Below are 23,643 nucleotides of genomic sequence, written 5' to 3'. Positions count from 1 at the left end.
ATTGTACATCGAATTTTATTGAAGAAACCTCCCAATGATAACAGTATAATCTCCAAAATGAATAAAACCCCACAATGCACTGTTCCAAATTATTAGGTGTCACGATATTGTATGAAATATAATATGATTTTATATCTTTGCCTGTCCGACCCATGCTGTGGGCTAAAACTCCCCCTTCTCTCTGTATTTGTGTTTTGCTGAGATGTGGATGTGTAGAAAAGGTTTTATTGCTCTAGTCGTAAATTCCAGGCTTTGGGCAAATTCCTCATCTCCCCTCCCATTTAGAAGCAGCTAGAACTGGTAAAGAAGTTTCCCAGAATCCATGAAGTCCTTTGTTCCAATATTGTAAGATTCTGGGCCAACAACTGGGGATAAGGAAATAATAAATACATATTTTGAATCTCCCTCGGCGGTTCTGTCAGCCACTCTAAACATGAGCTTCTAACTCCATCCGGTAAAAAATAGGGATTTCTCTGTAATTATGCATCACAAATAGGACATATTTGATCTCATTAGAATGCCAATGTTAATATGAGATGAATGCTGGGTTTGTTATGACTATGACATGTTTTGTAGCGGAGTTATAGGCATTAGACAAACTTGTGTTAAATTTACTAAGACTGAAGAGATAGGAGGGACTGTGGAAGCCAGCTCTGTTGGTGAGGTCACGGGCTGTGGTTTATAAGTTTCTGCCACTGCCAGGCCCCCAGGAGAGTGAGTTTTGACCTGAGAAGCCTGACTGCCGTCCTTATGCATTGGGACATATGGGAACTCCACTAGCCTGGTTGTCTGAAATGAACGAAGAACATGTGAGTTTTACCTTTTCTCATTTAATCCTTTTATTTTATAATTACCTTGTACATATTTGCAATTGTCTCATATTGTAACATCATTATATAACTGTTTATAAACACTTCCTTAAACCTTTTATGGAGTATAATATTTAATATACTAGATTTGTTCTTCCTGTTCTAAAACGTACCCTAAGTCTTCTGAAGGGAATTACGCTACTGTTTTGGGTTAGCTTCGGACCCGTTTAATCGGAGCTGGTGGCAGCAATACCGTGCACTGTGCCTTTGGGAGTCGTTGTAGCGACGGCGACATTGATAATTATTGTTCCTGCCGGAGCGGGAGTAGTTAAATTGCCTCGCTGCAGCGTGCCCAATAGCCAGTACATAGCAGGCAGCCTTTCTGGTGACTAATTATCCTAGGTGCAGTACCTAATCTGACCTGAGGGTAAAGGGGGTGCCAGAGAGCTGCAGGTTTCAAGTGGAACTGTAAGCGGGATATACATAAATCCCTTCAGTTCATGGTATATTGAAGAGCAGTGGGATACCTAAAATAAGCCCCTGCTGTAAACTAAGAGGTCAATAGCCTTGTGTGTGTTTTTTTCATCATATTGTAGCAGTGGAGGGATAACTAAGATAAGCCCCCCTGCACATGTGATGGCCATCTGTTGGCCTAAAGTCACCCCGATCCGTGACATATTGGTGGCAGAGGTCAGGAATCATGACAAATTGGTGGCAGCAGTGGGATATTAGAGCATTAGTGATTTGGTTTGACCAATCATTTCTCTCACTAAAAACTTGCAGAAAGTTCTTGCGAGGACTCTGCGCAAATAAGTTTGGAGAACGAACTCAGTGTTTATTAGTGATGAGACAATTGTGTACTGGTAATTATCCCCTCCCTTTCTCTTCGTTTTTCTATCCTATCTTTTATTTGGCAACCATGGCTGCGAAAGGAGAAGCCTGGTACGCCCAGCAGAAGAAGGACGCTCTTGCTGGGATATGCACGTACCATGGCCTGAACTCCCAGGGCAAGTCCAAGGCTCAAATGGTCGCTGAACTGGTGCAATTTGAAGCAGACCAAGCCAGGCCACAGAGCCCAGAGGCCGCAGAAGCCAGCACCAGCAAACATGGTGCTGCAGCAGAGGTCCAACCACTGAATGCCGGCCCTATTAGAAATCAGGGCGAATTGGACCCCCACCTGATGGTGGTCTTGGAACTACTCCCCGCCGATGACAGTGATGGACGTCGGCAGCTGATCCAGCAATACCAGGAGCGAGCCAAGCGAGAGGCCCAGGCCGAGCGGCAAGCGGAGCAGGAGTACCAGCTGCAGTTAGCCCGACTGCAAATGCAGGGGTCGTCCCAGTCCAGCCGTGAGCCCAGCAGCGCTGAGATACCAAAGCCCCGGCCCGATCACTTCCCTGTTATGGAAAAGGACGGGGACTTGGACACTTTTCTGCGGGCATTTGAGAAAGCCTGCAGACAGTACCGACTGCCTACAGATGAATGGGCCCGGTACCTGACACCAGGGCTGAGAGGCAAAGCTCTGGAGGCGTTTGCTGCACTCCCTCAAGAACAAGATGGTGACTATGAGGCCACCAAGCAGGCCCTGGTAACAAAGTACCAGCTTACACCTGAGGTTTACCGTAGAAAGTTCCGGAACCTCCAACGAGGCCCACACGACAGGTACGGCGATGTGGTGCATGAACTCAGGACCCACTTTCACCAGTGGATCCAAGGACTGTCAGTGACCACCTTTAAGCAGCTGGAAGACCTGATGATCAAAGAACAGTTCTTACATCTTTGTCCAGCTGAGGTGCGACAGTTCGTGATGTACCAAGAACCCAAAGACGTGACGAAAGCAGCACAAATTGCCGATGCCTATGAGGCCAACCGTAGATCGGAAGTGCGGAAGCCAGTCACCACCAGCTGGAGAGGGGGTAAGCCTGCAACCAAAGCCAGTACCCCTGCCAGCCAACACACCAGAGGTCCTGTTTCCGTAGCCAACAGCATCAGACCTACCACTGAACCCCGCCAGTGTTACTTCTGCAACCGGACTGGTCACATCAGTCCCTACTGTCCAGACAAGCCGAAGAAACCCCCATCCAAGGCCCCAGGGCCTAATGCAGCAGTTCTTTTGGTGGGTGGTGTGGCTGGGAGGGTGTGTGACAACGTACAGCACGTCACCGTGGGAGGCCATGTTGCTACAGGCCTCAAAGACACCGGGGCTGAACGAATCCTCATCCAACCCGAACTGGCGGCCCCTGAAGAAATCATTCCGGGGAAAACCCTAACTGTCACTGGGATTGGGGGTATCAGCTGTCCCTTGCCAATGGCCCGGGTTTATATTGATTGGGGTGCCGGGAGCGGGGTGAAGGAAGTGGGGCTGTCTGATAATTTGCCCACTGATGTTTTGTTGGGGACTGATTTGGGGAGGATGGTTGCATACTACGTCCCTGACACCCCTCCCCAATCTGCTAATAAGGGTAACGTTAACCCTGATGATGATAATGATGATGATGGTAAATCGCATGTGTTACCTGACCATGCTTTATCTTATAATGATGCATCTGATAACCATTTTTTCCCTAGGATTGATGGTGAAAATGTTGTACCTGTGTCAACTGAACCTGATAAAGATGTTTCTGTGAAAGTTGATGTGTCCATAGGTACAGGAGTGCTCAGCCACGTCGCTCTGCGGAGTGAGACGGCTGAGGAACCCCTAGCAGGGGCAAGTGTCGGTGCTACAGGAAATGGGGAGATACATGGGAACCGTGAGGAAGGTGATGCCATGCAATTGACCAGTGCCACCGAGGAAGGTAACTGGCCATAAGTAGCAATACTCCTGAGGTAATGGGGGTGGATGGGGAGGTAGAGCCCATAGCAGCGTAGGCTGATGGTTCGGTAGAAATCCCCGGGGAGACAGCCTACGTAGCTGCTGTCACCCGCAGTCAGAGTGCCCGGAACGCAGATAACTGTCTGCCTTCCGGACCCTCCTCAGTCATCATTGTGACTGAACCAGAGGTGGACCCAGAGCAGGTCCCAGAGGGTTCCCGTGGGGAAGGGACCCTGACGTCGCTTCTGGCTTCCCCTAGCCAGGAGTTTCAGGCCGCTCTGCACACAGATGCGAGCCTAGAGAGTTTGAGACAACTCGCCGAGACACTCATCTCTGAGACTGATAAGGAGAGGGTGTTCTGGGAAGGAGGAAGGTTGTACCGGGAGACAGTACCCGGAGAATCACAAAAGGAGTGGTTGAGGGAAAGACAGCTGGTCGTCCTCCACCAATTCCGGGGTGAGTTGTTACGGATTGCCCATGAGATCCCGCTAGCTGGACACTTGGGGATCAGCAAAACAAAGGCCCGGCTGTCTCAACACTTCTATTGACCTAAGATGGGGACAGATGTGTCAAACTACTGCCGCTCCTGTATCACCTGTCAAAGAGTGGGGAAGCTCTTAAGGCTCCCCTGATCCCTTTGACAGTGATAGAGGAGCCTTTCCAGAGGATCGCGGTGGACATTGTGGGCCCTCTGGCCGTCCCCAGCAGCTCCGGAAAGCAATACATCCTTACTGTGGTAGACTACGCTACCCGGTACCCAGAGGCAGTAGCTCTGTCGTCAACTAGGGCAGATAAGGTGGCGGATACCCTGTTGGCTGTCTTTGCACATGTAGGATTTCCCAGGGAGATGGTTACTGATCAAGGGACCCAATTCATGTCTCGCCTAATGGAGGCTCTCTGTAAGAGAATGCAGGTGAAGCACCTGGTATCGAGTGCGTATCACCCACAGACCAATGGCTTGTGTGAACACTTCAATGGTACCCTCAAACAGATGCTACGCATGCTGGTTGAGACCCCAGGGCGCGACTGGGAGCAGTACCTCCCACACCTGCTGTTCGCTTACCGAGAGGTCCCGCAGGCCTCAACGGGGTTCTCCCCCTTCGAGCTCCTGTACGGCAGGTGAGTCCGGGGACCCCTTGGGTTGGTAAGAGAATCCTGGGAGGAGGTGCTGAACCCTTCTGAAGTGTCCATAGTGGAGTATGTCATGCGCTTCCGTGACAAGATGCAGACCTTGACGCAGTTGGTGCATGACAACATGATGCAGGCTCAGGCTGATCAGAAGCACTGGTACGACCAGAATGCCCGGGAGCGGACCTACCACGTGGGTCAAAAGGTGTGGGTGCTGGTCCCCGTGCCAACGGGTAAGCTTCAGGCAGCCTGGGAGGGCCCGTACGTCGTCCACCAAAAGCTCAACCCAGTCAGCTACGTGGTCACGCTTGACCACGCGCGGGGTAGGCTGGAGGACTTTCACGTCAACATGATGAAGGCTCATCACGAACGTGAACCTTTCGTCCTACCGGTCTGCAGCGTACCCGAAGACGGGGAGGAAGACACCCTCCTGGACATGCTGGCCCAAGCCAAGGCCGGTGGGTCCATCGAGGACGTGGAGGTAAGCGCCTCGCTAACTGAGCCACAGCGGTTGCAGTTGCATACCACACTGGAACCCTTCCGGGTCGTGTTCTCCAACCGGCCTGGAAGGACTGAGTTAGCAGTCCACGAGGTGGACACCGGGAATCATGCCCCACTACGGCGAACACCCTATCGAATCTCCGACCAGGTGCAGCAGGTTATGCGCCAGGAGATCGATGAGATGTTACAGCTGGGGGTGATTCGACGGTCAAAGAGCGCGTGGGCCTCACCCGTAGTTCTCGTGCCAAAGAAGGACCGGACCACCCGGTTCTGCATGGATTCCCCTGAGCCTCGAGGCGCAGGAGAAGTCCGCCTTTATCACACCCTTTGGACTGTACGAGTCCACGGTCATGCCCTTCGGCATGAAGAATGCCCCTGCCACTTTCCAGCGGATGGTCAACCTCCTGCTTCAGGGACTGGAGAACTACGCAGTGGTGTACTTGTATGACATTGCCATCTTCAGTCCCTCTGTTGTGAATTCCGTTCTCGGACTCCCTCCTGTGGTCATGAATGGTACTTTGGTTAGTTCTGCTCTTGGACTCCCTCTGGTGGCTTTGAGCGGAACTGCTGGTCACTGAGGTTGGCTTTGTCAGCTGCTCTTGTTTATTGCTTGCTGGCTTCCTTATTTAACTCCACTCAGATCGTTACTTGATGCCAGCTGTCGTTGTTTCAGTATTGGTTCAGATCTCTCTTGGACTTCTCTGAGGACCTGTCTACTCCAGCAGAAGCTAAGTCTTTGCTAGTTCATTTTTTGTTACTGCTTCCTGAGTATATTTCTTAGTACTGCTATTTCTACTCCAGCTTGCTATTATGATATTCCCTTGCTAGCTGGAAGTTCTGGGGTGCAGAGTGGCACCTCCACACCGTGAGTCGGTGTGGGGAGTCTTTTTGCTTACTCTGCGTGGCTTTTTGTAGTCTTTTGTGCTGACCGCATAGATCCCTTTTCTATCCTCTGACTAAATTAGTGAAGTCTGGCCTCCTTTGCTAAAACCTGTTTCATTCCTGTGTTTGTGACTTTCCTCTTAACTCACAGTCAATATATGTGGGGGGCTGCCTTTACCTTTGGGGAATTTCTCTGAGGCAAGGTTAGGCTTCTATTTCTATTTTTAGGGGTAGTTAGCTCTTAGGCTGTGAAGAGGCGTCTAGGGAGAGTTAGGTACGCTCCACGGCTATTTCTAGTGTGTGTGATAGGAGTAGTGTTTGCGGTCAGCAGAGTTCCCACTTTCCCAGAGCTTGTTCCGATTTCTAGTTTACTCATCAGGTCATTCCAGGTGCTCCTAACCACCAGGTCCATAACAGTACAGCTGGCCTTCAAAGTGTTAATGCATCTCAAAAGAGGGATAAGAGAAGTTCTGAGCCCATTTTTTTTTCTTTGCAGTGTGTTTTGTCTCTCTTTTCCCCTTAATCTCTGGGTGGTTCAGGACTCAGGTGTAGATATGGATATTCAGGGTCTGTCCTCTTGTGTGGATCATCTCACTGCAAGAGTACAAAGCATTCAAGATTATGTAGTTCCGAATCCGATGTTAGAGCCTAGAATTCCAATTCCTGATTTGTTTTCTGGGGATAGATCTAAGTTTCTGAATTTCAAAAATAATTGTAAACTGTTTCTTGCTTTGAGACCCCGCTCCTCTGGTGACCCCATTCAGCAAGTAAAAATTGTTATTTCTTTGTTGCGTGGCGACCCTCAAGACTGGGCATTCTCCCTTGCGCCAGGAGATCCTGCATTGCTTAATGTAGATGCGTTTTTTCTGGCGCTTGGATTGCTTTATGACGAACCGAATTCAGTGGATCAGGCAGAGAAAATCTTGCTAGCTTTGTGTCAGGGTCAGGATGAAGCGGAGATATATTGTCAGAAGTTTAGAAAATGGTCTGTGCTTACTCAATGGAATGAGTGTGCCCTGGCAGCAATTTTTAGAAAGGGTCTTTCTGAAGCCCGTAAGGATGTTATGGTGGGATTCCCCACGCCTGCTGGTCTGAATGAATCAATGTCCTTGGCCATCCAAATTGATCGGCGTTTGCGTGAGCGCAAAATTGTGCACCATTTTGCGGTGTCCTCTGAGCAGAGGCCTGAGCTTATGCAATGTGATAGAACTTTGACCAGAACTGAACGGCAAGAACACAGACGTCAGAATAGGCTGTGTTTTTACTGTGGTGACCCCACTCATGCTATCTCTGATTGTCCTAAGCGCACTAAGCGGTTCACTAGGTCTGTCACCATTGGTACTGTACAGCCTAAATTTCTTTTGTCTGTTACTTTGATTTGCTCTTTGTCATCCTACTCGGTTATCGCATTTGTGGATTCAGGCGCTGCCCTGAATTTGATGGACTTGGAGTTTGCCAGACGCTGTGGTTTTTTCTTGGAGCCTTTGCGGTATCCTATTCCATTAAGGGGAATTGATGCCACGCCGTTGGCCAAGAATAAACCTCAGTACTGGACTCAGTTGACCATGTGCATGGCTCCTGCACATCAGGAAGATATTCGCTTTTTGGTGTTGCATAATTTGCATGATGTGGTGGTGTTGGGTTTGCCATGGCTACAGGTTCATAATCCAGTATTGGATTGGAAATCAATGTCTGTGTCTAGTTGGGGTTGTCAAGGGGTACATGGCGATGTTCCATTGGTGTCAATTTCTGCTTCCACTCCTTCTGAAGTCCCTGAGTTTCTGTCGGATTACCAGGATGTGTTTGATGAGCCCAAATCCAGTGTCCTACCCCCTCATAGGGATTGTGATTGTGCTATAAATTTGATTCCTGGTAGTAAGTTTCCTAAGGGCCGACTTTTCAATTTATCTGTGCCAGAGCACGCCGCTATGCGGAGTTATATAAAGGAGTCCTTGGAGAAAGGGCATATTCGCCCGTCTTCATCACCGTTGGGAGCAGGGTTCTTTTTTGTGGCCAAGAAGGATGGTTCTCTGAGACCCTGTATAGATTACCGCCTTCTCAATAAAATCACGGTCAAATTTCAGTACCCTTTGCCTCTGCTGTCTGATTTGTTTGCTCGGATTAAGGGGGCTAGTTGGTTCACCAAGATAGATCTTCGAGGGGCGTATAACCTTGTGCGTATTAAACAGGGCGATGAATGGAAAACAGCATTTAATACGCCCGAGGGCCATTTTGAGTACCTGGTAATGCCATTCGGGCTTTCAAATGCTCCATCTGTGTTTCAGTCCTTTATGCATGACATCTTCCGAAAGTATCTGGATAGATTCATGATTGTATATTTGGATGATATTTTGGTCTTTTCGGATGATTGGGAGTCTCATGTGAAACAGGTCAGAATGGTATTCCAGGTCCTTCGTGCTAATTCCTTGTTTGTGAAGGGGTCTAAATGTCTCTTCGGAGTTCAGAAGGTTTCCTTTTTGGGCTTCATTTTTTCCCCTTCTACTATCGAGATGGACCCTGTTAAAGTTCAGGCCATTTATGATTGGACTCAACCTACATCTGTGAAGAGCCTCCAGAAATTCCTGGGCTTTGCTAATTTTTACCGTCGCTTCATCGCTAATTTTTCTAGTGTGGTTAAACCTTTGACTGATTTGACAAAGAAAGGTGCTGATGTGGTGAATTGGTCCTCTGCGGCCGTTGAGGCTTTTCAGGAGCTGAAACGTCGTTTTTCTTCGGCCCCTGTGTTGCGTCAGCCAGATGTTTCGCTCCCTTTTCAGGTCGAGGTTGATTCTTCTGAGATTGGAGCAGGGGCTGTTTTGTCTCAAAGAAGTTCTGATGGCTCTGTGATGAAGTCATGTGCCTTCTTTTCTAGAAAGTTTTCGCCTGCTGAGCGTAATTATGATGTTGGCAATCGGGAGCTGCTGGCTATGAAGTGGGCATTCGAGGAGTGGCGACATTGGCTTGAGGGAGCCAAGCACCGCGTGGTGGTCTTGACGGATCACAAAAATCTGACTTATCTTGAGTCTGCCAAGCGGTTGAATCCTAGACAGGCTCGATGGTCGCTGTTTTTCTCCCGTTTCGATTTTGTGGTCTCATACCTTCCAGGTTCTAAGAATGTGAAGGCGGATGCCCTTTCTAGGAGTTTTGTGCCTGATTCTCCGGGAGTCCCTGAGCCGGCTGGTATCCTCAAAGAGGGGGTAATTCTGTCTGCCATCTCCCCTGATTTGCGGCGGGTGCTGCAGGAGTTTCAGGCTGATAGACCTGACCGTTGTCCAGCGGAGAAACTGTTTGTCCCTGATAGATGGACTAGCAGAGTTATTTCTGAGGTTCATTGCTCAGTGTTGGCTGGTCATCCTGGGATTTTTGGGACCAGAGATTTGGTGGCTAGGTCCTTTTGGTGGCCTTCCTTGTCACGGGATGTGCGTTCTTTTGTGCAGTCCTGTGGGACTTGTGCTCGGGCTAAGCCCTGCTGTTCTCGTGCCAGTGGGTTGCTTTTGCCCTTGCCAGTCCCGAAGAGGCCTTGGACGCATGTTTCCATGGATTTTATTTCAGATCTTCCTGTCTCTCAAAGGATGTCTGTCATCTGGGTGGTTTGTGATCGCTTTTCTAAGATGGTCCATTTGGTACCCTTGCCTAAATTACCTTCCTCCTCTGATTTGGTGCCATTGTTTTTTCAACATGTGGTTTGTTTGCATGGCATTCCGGAGAACATTGTGTCGGACAGAGGTTCCCAGTTTGTCTCTAGGTTTTGGCGGTCCTTTTGTGCTAAGATGGGCATTGATTTGTCTTTTTCTTCGGCTTTCCATCCTCAAACAAATGGCCAAACCGAACGAACCAACCAGACTTTGGAAACCTATCTGAGATGCTTTGTTTCTGCTGATCAGGATGATTGGGTGATCTTCTTGCCATTGGCTGAGTTCGCCCTTAATAATCGGGCTAGTTCGGCTACTTTGGTTTCGCCTTTTTTCTGCAATTCTGGTTTTCATCCTCGTTTTTCTTCAGGGCAGGTTGAGCCTTCTGACTGTCCTGGTGTTGATTCTGTGGTGGACAGGTTGCAGCAAATTTGGACTCACGTGGTGGACAATCTGACGTTGTCCCAGGAGAAGGCTCAACGTTTCGCTAACCGCCGTCGTTGTGTTCGTCCTCGACTTCGTGTTGGGGATTTGGTTTGGTTGTCTGTTGTGGATTCTGTTTGCGGGCTCCCTCTGGTGGTTACTGCTGGTACTGGGTGACTTTGGTGGGTTGCGGCCTTTGGTTTCCATCTGTCCATCAGAGGCTGGGTGTTTCCTATTTTACCTGGCCTCTCTGTCATTTCCCTTGCCGGCTATCAATGTGTTCAGATGTGCTCTGTTTGGTTCCTGCCTACCTGCTCCCAGATCTTTCAGGATAAGCTAAGTGCTGATTTTCAGTTGTTTGGTTTTTTTTGTCCAGCTTGCTTAGAATGTCTCTTTGTTAGCTGGTTGCTCTAGTGGACTGAGGTTCTCCCCATGTGCCATGAGTTGGCACATGGGTTCTTGTAATCTCAGGATGGTTTTTTTGATTAGGGTTTTTTGCTGACCGCTCAGTCCCCTTTTGTGTCATTCTGCTTTCTAGTTTTCAGCGGGCCTCTATTTGCTAAAGCTATATACATCATCTCTATGTGTGTGCCTTCCTCTCATTTCACCGTCAATACATGTGGGGGGCAACTATATCTTTGGGGTTAATTCCTCTGGAGGCAAGTGAGGTCTTTGTTTTCTCTGCAGTACTAGTTAGCTCTTAGGCTGGTGCGTGGCGTCTAGAACCAACGTAGGCACGCTCCCTGGCTATCTCTAGTTGCGTTTGTCAGGCGTAGGGCAGCGGTCAGCCCAGGTTCCATCACCCTAGAGCTCGTCCGATATTTATTATACTTTGCTCATCCTGTGCTATCCCTAGCCATTGGGGATTCATGATAGTATAGCCGGCCCACAAATTGTTAATTGTTTGGGCTGAAGCAGGAGAATAAGAAGTGTTCAAGGAAATTTTTTTTTTTTTTTTTCCTTCAGAGTTTTGCTGCCTAGCCCTTAATTGCTGTCTAGCTGCTTCTTACCTCCTCTTAACCCTTGAATGGCTCTGATCTTAGCTGTTTATCATGGATGTCCAGAGTTTGGCTTCCAGCCTGAGTAATCTCGCGGCAAAGGTTCAAAACATACAGGATTTCGTTGTTCACACTCCCATGTCTGAACCTAGAATTCCTATTCCAGAGTTTTTTTTCTGGAGATAGATCTACCTTCCTGAATTTCAGGAACAATTGTAAATTGTTTCTCTCTTTGAAATCTCGCTCCTCTGGAGACCCTGCTCAACAGGTCAAGATTGTTATATCGTTCCTACGGGGCGACCCTCAGAATTGGGCATTTGCATTGGCACCAGGGGATCCTGCATTGCTCAGTGTGGATGCGTTTTTTCTGGCATTGGGATTGCTCTATGAGGAACCTAACCTAGAGATTCAGGCTGAAAAGGCTTTATTAGCCCTCTCTCAGGGGCATGATGAAGCGGAAATATATTGTCAGAAATTTCGGAAATGGTCGGTGCTTACTCAGTGGAATGAGTGCGCCCTGGCTGCAAACTTCAGAAATGGTCTTTCTGAGGCCATTAAGGATATTATGGTGGGGTTCCCTGCGCCTACAGGTCTGAATGAGTCTATGGCTATGGCCATTCAGATTGATCGGCGTTTACGGGAGTGCAAACCCGTGCACCAGTTGGCGGTGTCTTCTGAACAGGCACCTGAGACTATGCAATGTGATAGAATTCAGTCCAGAAGTGAACGGCAAAATTATAGGCGGAAAAATGGTTTGTGTTTTTATTGTGGTGATTCAGCTCATGTTATATCAGCATGCTCTAAACGCACAAAAAGGGTTGATAAATCTTTTGCCATTGATACTCTGCAGTCTAAGTTCATTTTGTCTGTGACTGATTTTTTCACTGTCTTCCATTTCCGTCGATGCCTATGTGGATTCAGGCGCTGCCCTGAGTCTTATGGATTGGTCATTTGCTAAACGCTGCGGTTTTAGTCTAGAGCCTCTGGAAGTTCCTATTCCTCTGAAAGGAATTGATTCTACACCATTGGCTATGAATAAACCGCAGTATTGGACACAAGTGACCATGCGCATGACTCCCGTTCATCAGGAGGTGATTCGCTTCCTTGTACTGTATAATTTACATGATGTACTAGTGCTTGGTCTGCCATGGTTACAAACTCATAATCCTGTCCTGGACTGGAAAACAATGTCTGTGCTAAGCTGGGGATGTCACGGGGTTCATGATGATGCACCTCCGATTTCTATAGCTTCATCTACTCCTTCGGAGATCCCTGCGTTTTTGTCGGATTATAGGGATGTTTTTGAGGAGCCTAAGCTCAATTCGCTCCCTCCCCATAGAGAGTGTGACTGTGCTATAGAATTGATTCCTGGCAGTAAGTTCCCTAAGGGTCGTTTATTTAATCTGTCACTGCCAGAGCATACTGCTATGCGGAATTATATTAAGGAGTCCTTGGAAAAGGGACATATTCGTCCATCTTCGTCCCCTCTGGGAGCAGGTTTTTTTTTCGTGGCAAAAAAAGATGGTTCCCTGAGGCCTTGTATAGATTATCGCCTTCTGAATAAGATTACAGTCAAATACCAGTATCCATTGCCATTATTTACTGATTTGTTTGCTCGCATTAAGGGGGCTAGGTGGTTCACTAAAATAGATCTTCGTGGTGCGTATAATCTGGTGCGGATAAAACAGGGTGATGAGTGGAAAACCGCATTTAATACGCCTGAGGGCCATTTTGAGTATTTGGTAATGCCTTTTGGACTCTCCAATGCTCCGTCAGTCTTTCAGTCCTTTATGCACAATATTTTCCGTGAATATCTGGATAAGTTTATGATTGTGTATTTGGATGATATTTTGGTGTTTTCTGATGACTGGGAGTCTCATGTTCTACAGGTCAGGAAGGTGTTTCAAGTTTTGCGGGCCAATTCTCTGTTTGTAAAGGGCTCAAAGTGTCTCTTCGGAGTCCAGAAGATTTCTTTTTTGGGGTACATTTTTTCTCCTTCTACTATTGAGATGGATCCCGTTAAGGTTCAGGCTATTTGTGACTGGACACAACCTACATCTGTTAAGAGCCTTCAGAAGTTCTTGGGGTTTGCTAATTTTTATCGTCAGTTCATTGCTAATTTTTCCAGTATTGTTAAACCTTTGACTGATTTGACTAAAAAGGGTGCTGATGTTGCTGATTGGTCTCCTGCGGCCGTGGAGGCCTTTCGGGAACTTAAGCGCCGGTTTTCTTCTGCTCCTGTGTTGTGTCAACCAGATGTTTCACTTCCTTTCCAGGTGGAGGTTGATGCTTCCGAGATTGGAGCGGGGGCGGTTTTGTCACAGAAAAGTTCTAATGGCTCGGTGATGAAGCCATGTGCTTTCTTCTCTAGAAAATTCTCGCCCGCCGAGCGCAATTATGATGTGGGTAATCGGGAGCTTTTGGCCATGAAGTGGGCATTTGAGGAGTGGCGTCATTGGCTTGAGGGTGCTAAACATCGCGTGGTGGTCTTGACTGATCACAAGAATCTCACTTACCTTGAGTCTGCCAGGCGTTTGAATCCTAGACAGGCTCGTTGGTCGTTATTTTTTTCTCGTTTCAATTTCGTGGTTTCATACCTGCCAGGTTCAAAGAATGTGAAGGCAGATGCTCTTTCCAGGAGTTTTGTGCCTGACTCTCCTGGAGACACTGGGCCTGCTGGTATCCTTAGGGATGGGGTAATATTGTCCGCCGTATCCCCAGACTTGCGACGCGCATTGCAGGAGTTTCAGGTGGATAAACCGGATCGATGTCCACCAGAAAGACTGTTTGTTCCGGATGATTGGACCAGTAGAGTCATCTCTGAGGTCCATTCTTCTGTGTTGGCTGGTCATCCTGGAATATTTGGTACAAGAGACTTGGTGGCCAGGTCTTTTTGGTGGCCTTCCTTGTCTAGGGATGTGCGTACCTTTGTGCAGTCTTGTGAAGTGTGTGCTCGAGCTAAGCCTTGCTGTTCACGGGCTAGTGGGTTGTTGTTATCCTTGCCCATCCCGAAGAGGCCTTGGACGCACATTTCCATGGATTTTATTTCTGATCTCCCGGTTTCACAGAAAATGTCCGTTATCTGGGTTGTGTGTGACCGCTTTTCTAAGATGGTTCATTTGGTGCCCTTGCCTAAGTTGCCCTCCTCCTCTGAGTTGGTTCCTTTGTTTTTTCAGAACGTGGTTCGTTTGCATGGGATTCCGGAGAATATCGTTTCTGACAGGGGATCCCAGTTTGTGTCTAGATTTTGGCGGACGTTTTGTGCCAAGATGGGCATTGATTTGTCTTTCTCGTCTGCATTCCATCCTCAGACGAATGGCCAGACGGAGCGAACTAATCAGACCTTGGAAACTTATTTGAGGTGTTTTGTTTCTGCTGATCAGGATGACTGGGTTGCTTTTTTGCCACTGGCCGAATTTGCTCTTAATAATCGGGCTAGTTCGGCCACGTTGGTCTCTCCTTTTTTTTGTAATTCGGGGTTTCATCCTCGTTTTTCCTCTGGTCAGGTGGAGTCTTCGGATTGTCCTGGAGTGGACGTGGTGGTGGACAGGCTACATCACATTTGGAATCAGGTGGTGGACAATTTGAAGTTATCTCAGGAGAAGACTCAGCAGTTTGCTAATCGCCGTCGCCGCGTGGGTCCCCGACTTCTTGTTGGGGACTTGGTGTGGTTGTCTTCTCGCTTTGTCCCTATGAAGGTCTCTTCTCCTAAGTTCAAGCCTCGGTTCATCGGTCCTTATAGGATCTCGGAGATTCTTAACCCTGTATCTTTCCGTTTGGATCTTCCAGCATCGTTCGCTATTCATAATGTGTTCCATCGGTCGTTGTTGCAGAGGTATGAGGTGCCTGTTGTTCCTTCGGTCGAGCCTCCTGCTCCGGTGCTGGTGGAGGGAGAATTGGAGTATGTTGTTGAAAAGATCTTGGATTCTCGTGTTTCCAGACGCAAACTCCAGTATTTGGTTAAGTGGAAGGGTTATGGTCAGGAGGACAATTCCTGGGTGGTCGCCTCCGATGTTCATGCGACTGATTTGGTCCGCGCCTTCCATAGAGCTCACCCTGATCGCCCTGGGGGTTCTCGTGAGGGTTCGGTGACCCCTCCTCAAGGGGGGGGTACTGTTGTGGATTCTGTTTGCGGGCTCCCTCTGGTGGTTACTGCTGGTACTGGGTGACTTTGGTGGGTTGCGGCCTTTGGTTTCCATCTGTCCATCAGAGGCTGGGTGTTTCCTATTTTACCTGGCCTCTCTGTCATTTCCCTTGCCGGCTATCAATGTGTTCAGATGTGCTCTGTTTGGTTCCTGCCTACCTGCTCCCAGATCTTTCAGGATAAGCTAAGTGCTGATTTTCAGTTGTTTGGTTTTTTTTTGTCCAGCTTGCTTAGAATGTCTCTTTGTTAGCTGGTTGCTCTAGTGGACTGAGGTTCTCCCCATGTGCCATGAGTTGGCACATGGGTTCTTGTAATCTCAGGATGGTTTTTTTTGATTAGGGTTTTTTGCTGACCGCTCAGTCCCCTTTTGTGTCATTCTGCTTTCTAGTTTTCAGCGGGCCTCTATTTGCTAAAGCTATATACATCATCTCTATGTGTGTGCCTTCCTCTCATTTCACCGTCAATACATGTGGGGGGCAACTATATCTTTGGGGTTAATTCCTCTGGAGGCAAGTGAGGTCTTTGTTTTCTCTGCAGTACTAGTTAGCTCTTAGGCTGGTGCGTGGCGTCTAGAACCAACGTAGGCACGCTCCCTGGCTATCTCTAGTTGCGTTTGTCAGGCGTAGGGCAGCGGTCAGCCCAGGTTCCATCACCCTAGAGCTCGTCCGATATTTATTATACTTTGCTCATCCTGTGCTATCCCTAGCCATTGGGGATTCATGACAGTTGTCTTCTCGTTATGTTCCTATGAAGGTTTCTTCTCTTAAGTTTAAGCCTCGTTTCATTGGTCCTTATAAGATTTCTGAAATTCTCAACCCTGTGTCATTTCGTTTGGTCCTTCCAGCTTCTTTTGCCATCCATAATGTGTTCCATAGGTCGTTGTTGCGGAGGTACGTGGCGCCTATGGTTCCCTCCGTTGATCCTCCTGCTCCGGTGTTGGTTGAGGGGGAGTTGGAGTATGTGGTGGAAAAAATTTTGGATTCTTGTATTTCGAGACGGAAGCTTCAGTACCTGGTTAAGTGGAAGGGCTATGGTCAGGAGGATAATTCCTGGGTTGTTGCCTCCGATGTCCACGCTGCCGATTTAGTTCGTGCCTTTCATTTGGCTCGTCCTGATCGGCCTGGGGGCCCTGGTGAGGGTTCGGTGACCCCTCCTCAAGGGGGGGTACTGTTGTGAATTCTGTTCTCGGACTCCCTCCTGTGGTCATGAATGGTACTTTGGTTAGTTCTGCTCTTGGACTCCCTCTGGTGGCTTTGAGCGGAACTGCTGGTCACTGAGGTTGGCTTTGTCAGCTGCTCTCGTTTATTGCTTGCTGGCTTCCATATTTAACTCCACTCAGATCGTTACTTGATGCCAGCTGTCGTTGTTTCAGTATTGGTTCAGATCTCTCTTGGCTTTCTCTGAGGACCTGTCTACTCCAGCAGAAGCTAAGTCTTTGCTAGTTCATTTTTTGTTACTGCTTCCTGAGTATATTTCTTAGTACTGCTATTTCTACTCCAGCTTGCTATCATGATATTCCCTTTGCTAGCTGGAAGCTCTGGGGTGCAGAGTGGCACCTCCACACCGTGAGTCGGTGTGGGGAGTCTTTTTGCTTACTCTGCGTGGCTTTTTGTAGTCTTTTGTGCTGACCGCATAGATCCCTTTTCTATCCTCTGACTAAATTAGTGAAGTCTGGCCTCCTTTGCTAAAACCTGTTTCATTCCTGTGTTTGTGACTTTCCTCTTAACTCAATATAAGCAATGTATTCACCCAGAAGATCTACTCTGAATGTCTCTGACTAAATATCAAACAATTAACAGCAAAGTCAGCCCTTTAAATCCTAGTAAAACTTAGCATTTATTAATACACCTATTTTTAGGTGTATTAATAAATGCTAAGTTTTACTAGGATTTAAAGGGCTGACTTTGCTGTTAATTGTTTCCTCTTAACTCACAGTCAATATATGTGGGGGGCTGCCTTTACCTTTGGGGAATTTCTCTGAGGCAAGGTTAGGCTTCTATTTCTATCTTTAGGGGTAGTTAGCTCTTAGGCTGTGAAGAGGCGTCTAGGGAGAGTTAGGTACGCTCCACGGCTATTTCTAGTGTGTGTAATAGGAGTAGTGTTTGCGGTCAGCAGAGTTCCCACTTTCCCAGAGCTTGTTCCGATTTCTAGTTTACTCATCAGGTCATTCCAGGTGCTCCTAACCACCAGGTCCATAACATCCCTCCTGGAAGGAACACCTGCAGCATCTCAAGGAGGTGCCCAGGTGAATTCACCAAGCAGGACTGACTATCAATGCCCGGAAAGTGCCAGATGGGCATGAGGGAGGTTCACTACCTGGGGCACCGGGTACGTGGAGGCACCCTAAAGCCAGAGCCTGAGAAAGTGGGTGCGATCGTGTACTGGCCCACCCCCGGGACCAAGAAACAGGTGATGTCCTTCCTGGGCACGGCAGGGTACTATAGGCGCTTCGTACAGCACTATAGTAGCCTGGCAAAACCTTTGACGGACCTCACCAGGAAGAAGCTACCCCACATCGTCAACTGGACAGATGGCTGTGAGGGGGCCTTCCAGGTGTTGAAAACCGCACTGTGCAACGCCCCTGTGTTGAAAGTAGTCGACAGCAGTCGACCGTTCTTGGTACAGACTGATGCCAGTGAGTTTGGCCTCGGTGCTGTGCTCAGCCAGGTTGATTCGGAAGACCAAGAGCACCCCGTGTTGTACCTGAGCCGGAAACTTTTGCCGAGGGAAGTGGCCTACTCCACCATTGAGGAGTGCCTGGCCATAGTCTGGGCCCTGCAGTGCTTGCAGCCCTACTTGTACGGTTGCAACTTCACCGTGGTGACTGACCATAACCCTCTGTGCTGGCTAAACGCCATGTGTGGAACCAACGGCAGGTGGCTACGCTGGAGCCTTGCCCTTCAGCAGTTTGACTTCACCATTGAACACAAAACGGGCAGAGTACATGGAAATGCAGATGGACTGTCCCGCCAGGGTGAACCTACTGAGGTGCGCATGGAGGCATACCAAGGGGTTATGCCTCCGTAGCGCAGACCAAAAGGGGAGGTGTCACGAGATTGTATGAAATATAATATGATTTTGTATCTTTGCCTGTCCGACCCATGCTGTGGGCTAAACCCCCCCTTCTCTCTGTATTTGTGTTTGCTGAGATGTGGATGTGTAGAAAAGGTTTTATTGCTCTAGTCATAAATTCCAGGCTTTGGGCAAATTCCTCATCTCACCTCCCATTTAAAAGCAGCTAGAACTGGTAATGAAGTTTCCCAGAATCCATGAAGTCCTTTGTTCCAATATTGTAAGATTCTGGGCCAACGACTGGGGATAAGGAAATAATAAATACATATTTTGAATCTCCCTCGGCGGTTCTGTCAGCCACTCTAAACATGAGCTTCTAACTCCATCAGGTAAAAAATAGGGATTTCTCTGTAATTATGCATCACAAATAGGACATATTTGATCTCATTAGAATGCCAATGTTAATACGAGATGAATGCTGGGTTTGTTATGACTATGGCTACGTTCACATTTGCGTTGTGCGCCGCAGCATCGGCGACGCAACGCACAACACAAATGTAAACGCATGCACAATGCAGCGCTTTGTGACGCATGCGTCCATTTTTGCATGGTTTTGGGCGCAGAAAAAACTGCAACTTGCTGCGTCCTCTGCGCCCTGACGCATGCACCACAGTGACGCATGCGTCACAAAACGCAAGTGCAACGCATGTCCATGCTCCCCCATGTTAAATATAGGGGCGCATGATGCATGCGGCGACGCTGCAGCGCCCGACGCTGCGGCACCGAACGCTAATGTGAACGTAGCCTATGACATGTTTTGTAGCAGAGTTATAGGCATTAGACAAACTTGCGTTAAATTTACTAAGACTGAAGAGATAGGAGGGACTGTGGAAGCCAGCCCTGTTGGTGAGGTCACGGGCTGCGGTTTATAAGTTTCTGCCACTGCCAGGCCCCCAGGAGAGTGAGTTTTGACCTGAGAAGCCTGACTGCCGTCCCTAATGCATTGGGACATATGGGAACTCCACCCCCTTGCCTGAAATGAACTCAGAACATGTGAGTTTTACCTTTTCTCATTTAATCCTTTTATTTTCTAATTACCTTGTACATATTTGCAATTGTCTCATATTGTAACATCTTTATGTAACTGTTTATAGACACTGCCTTAAACCTTTTATGGAGTATAATATTTAATATACTAGATTTGTTCTTCCTGTTCTAAAACGTACCCTAAGTCTTCTGAAGGGAATTACGCTACTGTTTTGGGTTAGCTTCGGACCCGTTTAATCAAAGCTGGTGGCAGCAATACCATGCACTGTGCCTTTGGGAGTCGTTGTAGCGACGGCGACATTGATAATTATTGTTCCTGCCATGGCGGGAGTAGTTAAATCGCCTCGCTGCAGCGTGCCCAATAGCCAGTACATAGCAGGCAGCCTTTCTGGTGACTAATTATCCTAGGTGCAGAACCTAATCTGACCTGAGGGTAAAGGGGGTGCCAGAGAGCTGCAGGTTTCAAGTGGAACTGTAAGCGGGATATACACAAATCCCTGCAGTTCATGGTATATTGAAGAGCAGTGGGATACCTAAAATAAACCCCTGCTGTAAACTAAGAGGTCAATAGCCTTGTGTGTGTTTTTTTCATCACATTGTAGCAGTGGAGGGATAACTAAGATAAGCCCCCCTGCACATGTGATAGCCGTCTGTTGGCCTAAAGTCACCCCGATCCGTGACATATTGGTGGCAGAGGTGAGGAATCGTGACATTAGGCACAGTATAATTTCTAAACAATTGATATAAAGAACTGAAAATGCTCATTTGTGGAATTTGCAGCATTAGAAGGTCACATTCACTGAACAAAAAAGCTATTTAATGCCAAAACCTCCTAACAGGCCAAGTTACATGTAACATAGGAGCCTTTTTTGATTTCACCTTCACAATTCTTGCATCCATTGAACTTGTGCGTTTTTGGAGAGTTTCTGCTTGTATTTCTTTGCATGAAGTCAGAATCGCCTCCCAGAGCTGCTGTTTTGATGTGAACGGCCTCCCACCCTCATAGATCTTTTGCTTGATGATACTCCAAAGGTTCTCTATAGGGTTGAGGTCAGAGGAAGATGGTGGCCACACCATGAGTTTATCTCCTTTTATGCCCATAGCAGCCAATGACTCAGAGGTTTCTTTGCAGCATGAGATGGGGCTTTTTATACCATGGAGGAAAGTTGTCAGTCAGAAACTCTATATACTTTGCAGTGGTCATTTTCACACCTTCATGAACCTTAAAGGGCCCTACCAGCTGTTTCTCCATGATTCCGACCCAAAACATGACTCCTTCACCTCCTTGCTGTTGTTGCAGCCTTGTTGGGACATGGTGGCCATCCACCAACCATCCACTACTCCATCCATCTGGACCATCCAGGGTTGCTCAACACTCATCAGTAAACAAGACTGTTTGGAAATTAGTCCTCATGTATGTCTGGGCCCACTGCATCCGTTTCTGCTTGTGAACACTGTTTAGGGGTGGCCGAATAGTAGGTTTATGCACCACAGCAAGCCTTTGAAGGATCCTACACCTTGAGGTTCGAGGGACTCCAGAAGCACCAGCAGCTTCAATTAACTGTTTGCTGCTTTGTAATGGTATTTTGGCAGCTGCTCTCTTAATCCGATGAACTTGCCTGGCAGAAACCTTCCTCATTATGCCTTTATTTGCATGAACTCTGTCTGTGCTCTGTTTCAGTCACAAATCTCTTCACAGTATGATGATCACTCTTAAGTTTTCGGGAAATTTCTAATGTTTTCATTCCTTGTCCAATGCATTGCACTATTTAAAGCTTTTCAGCAGCAGATAGATCCTTTTTATTTCCCATATTGCTTGAAACCTGTGGCCTGCTTAATAATGTGGAACATCATCTTTAAGTAGTTTTCCTTTAATTATAATCACCTGGAAAACTAATTATCCCATGTGTTTAAGATTGATTTCAGTGATCCATTGAGCCCTGAGACACAATACCATCCACGAGTTTATTTGATAAACAAAACAATTAAATCTTTATGACACTTAAATTCAATTTGCATAATAATTTGGCACACGGTGTACGTGGAGGAGATGAGTAGACCCTTCCCCAGCCCTGATATCTGACAAAGTAACTGGTGTAATGGGCCCAGTGACGTGTATGTGGAAGAGATGAGTACACCCCACCCGACCCCCGATATCTGAAATAGTGACCTGTGTAATGGGCCCAGTCACATATGTATATGAAGGAAATAAGTACACCCCACCCCAGCCTCGATATCTGACTATCACGATTCTTTTTTGGAGTAATGACAGCTCTGGTTCTGCTTTAATTTAAATGAGGTTTTTACTTTTGGGCCAGCAAGGGTTAATGTCAGTACCCTTGCTGGCAGTTGCTGTGTTGCTGGTCAGCTGATGTTAGTGGTGACCACTCCCACCGTTCTTTAAATAGTCACCTGACACATCTGCTGACTGTTGGTGATAGAGTTTTTCTCTGGAAACCAGCCGAGTAGTTGGAGCTCTGCGATGTCAGCGTGTATCAGCTGCTTGTGGTCCTGGTTCTGGATCCTCTGCTGTGTGGAGCTTGCAGCAGACGCTTGAGCTAAGTTTTTTGTTCTCTGTCTTTGTCTGTCTCGTGCTTTAGATAAATGAGCGGATTAATGTGGATATAACCTGCGCTGCTGAATGATCGTATGTCCAGACATATTTCACATAAAGAAAGGTGGTTTATTCAACGCGTTTCAAAGTCTAAGTGACATCCTCATCAGGAAATAGCAAATGTATTTGTATTCGTGTGGTATTTCCTGATGAAAAAGTCACTTAGACTTTGAATAAACCATCTTTCTTTATGTGAAATACGTCTGGACATACGATCATTCAACAGCGCAGGACATATCCACATTAACCCATTCATTTATCTACAGCATGGTCACTTGCTGACTCGTTAGGCGTCGGGATCTTCCCGCGGGATAGATTCCAAGCCTTGTCTGCCTCTGCGGTCTCCCATTCAGACTTGGCCGCTGCTGGTGCTGCTGAGCATAGACGTCGGTCCCAGCATCTTGCTCAGGCTCAGTGTTCATTAGGTTACTGCTGGCTTTAAAGCCAAGTCTATAGCAACCAGCGCTGGCAGCTGAAGCCTGAAGTTCTGAAGTTTAAGTCCAGAAATCACCTTACTGAGCATGTCCATGAGGTGACATCCTCTATTTGTGGACAGACGTCAGCTGTTCTGGTAATGTGGTAGCTCTGGATTGGTCCATGGGCAAGGTCCTGTCTACCTGGACATGAGTCTAATGTATAAAAGGCTCTCAGAGGCGCACGTCGGTGCGCTAGTATCATTTGTGTGTGGCTATCTGAGTGAAGACACTTCCACTCTGTCTACAAGTGTCATATGTCTGTCTAGCTTTGGGACTACACATAGGCAGGCAGCTAGCGTCAGTGGGGGCAATTAGCCGATGGCTTAGCATCTGGTTCCTACATGTGTGCAGTTAGTACAGCAGAATTCCAGAGCAAGCACAACCCTAGTCAGGGTATTAAGCTCAGAGCATCTGTTCCATTTCTGTGTGCGAGTGACACAGCTCAGTGCAGAGCAGCTCTTTTGTTTGTGTGCCAGTGACACAGCTCAGTTGCAGAGCTTCTTTTTAGTTTCTGTGTGCGAGTGACAGCTCAGTGCAGAGCAGCTCTTTTGTTTGTGTGCGAGTGACACAGCTCAGTTGCAGAGCAGCTCTTTCGTTTCTGTGTGCAAGTGACACAGCTCAGTAGCAGAGCTTCTCTTTCGTTTCTGTACTGTTCCTCTCTGTGGAGTAACAGAGATTGGAACTCAGCGTTCTGTTCACACTGAGTAGCGTTAACCCAGTGTGTACAGGCAATCGCTCGCCGTATGTTCCGTCATTGTTTTCTAGCAGCAGTTTTCCATCTCTGCACTGTGGACCTCGAGTTGCGATTGCGCTTTATTATTTATTTTATTTAGCGCAATCTGCCAACCCTAACACTCGTGGATCTGCTGCAGCGGATTACTTTATACACAGTGTTCCAAATTATTATGGAAATTGGATTTAAGTGTCATAAAGATTTAATTGTTTTGTTTTTCAAATAAACTTGTGGATGGTATTGTGTCTCGGGGCTCAATGGATCACTGAAATCAATCTTAAACACATGTGATAATTAGTTTTCCAGGTGATTCTAATTAAAGGAAAACTACTTAAAAATGATGTTCCACATTATTAAGCAGGCCACAGGTTTCAAGCAATATTGGATATAAAAAGAATCTCTCTGCTGAAAAGCTTTAAATAGTGCAATGCC

General features: G+C 47.4%; 2 protein-coding genes across 16 annotated transcripts in view; both read left to right on the top strand.

Annotated features, from left to right (window-relative positions):
- ATP2B2 (ATPase plasma membrane Ca2+ transporting 2) overlaps positions 1-23,643 on the top strand; it is a 513,240-nt gene that overhangs the window by 238,512 nt on the left and 251,085 nt on the right. The gene's annotated exons all lie outside the window — the stretch shown is intronic.
- LOC143788177 (uncharacterized) lies at positions 1,990-21,996 on the top strand. Its single transcript, XM_077277603.1, has 4 exons — positions 1,990-2,055; positions 2,209-2,676; positions 3,001-3,307; positions 21,989-21,996. Exons 1-4 carry the CDS (start codon positions 1,990-1,992, stop codon positions 21,994-21,996), a joined length of 849 nt encoding a protein of 282 aa, XP_077133718.1.

Source organism: Ranitomeya variabilis, chromosome 8 (assembly GCF_051348905.1).
Source record: "Ranitomeya variabilis isolate aRanVar5 chromosome 8, aRanVar5.hap1, whole genome shotgun sequence".
Taxonomy (NCBI): Eukaryota; Metazoa; Chordata; class Amphibia; order Anura; family Dendrobatidae; genus Ranitomeya; species Ranitomeya variabilis.
The sequence above is the reverse complement of the archived record's forward strand: the minus strand, read 5'-3'. Positions and strand labels throughout refer to the sequence as shown.

Excerpts from the sequence above, each read along its gene's own strand:
- LOC143788177 (XM_077277603.1), top strand. The coding sequence starts at position 1,990 with ATGGTGGTCTTGGAACTACTCCCCGCCGATGACAGTGATGGACGTCGG. Across the intron at positions 2,056-2,208 it reads GGCAGCTGATCCAGCAATAC|GTTATGGAAAAGGACGGGGA; the intron begins CAGGAGCGAGCC and ends GATCACTTCCCT. Across the intron at positions 2,677-3,000 it reads TTGCCGATGCCTATGAGGCC|AAAGACACCGGGGCTGAACG; the intron begins AACCGTAGATCG and ends GCTACAGGCCTC.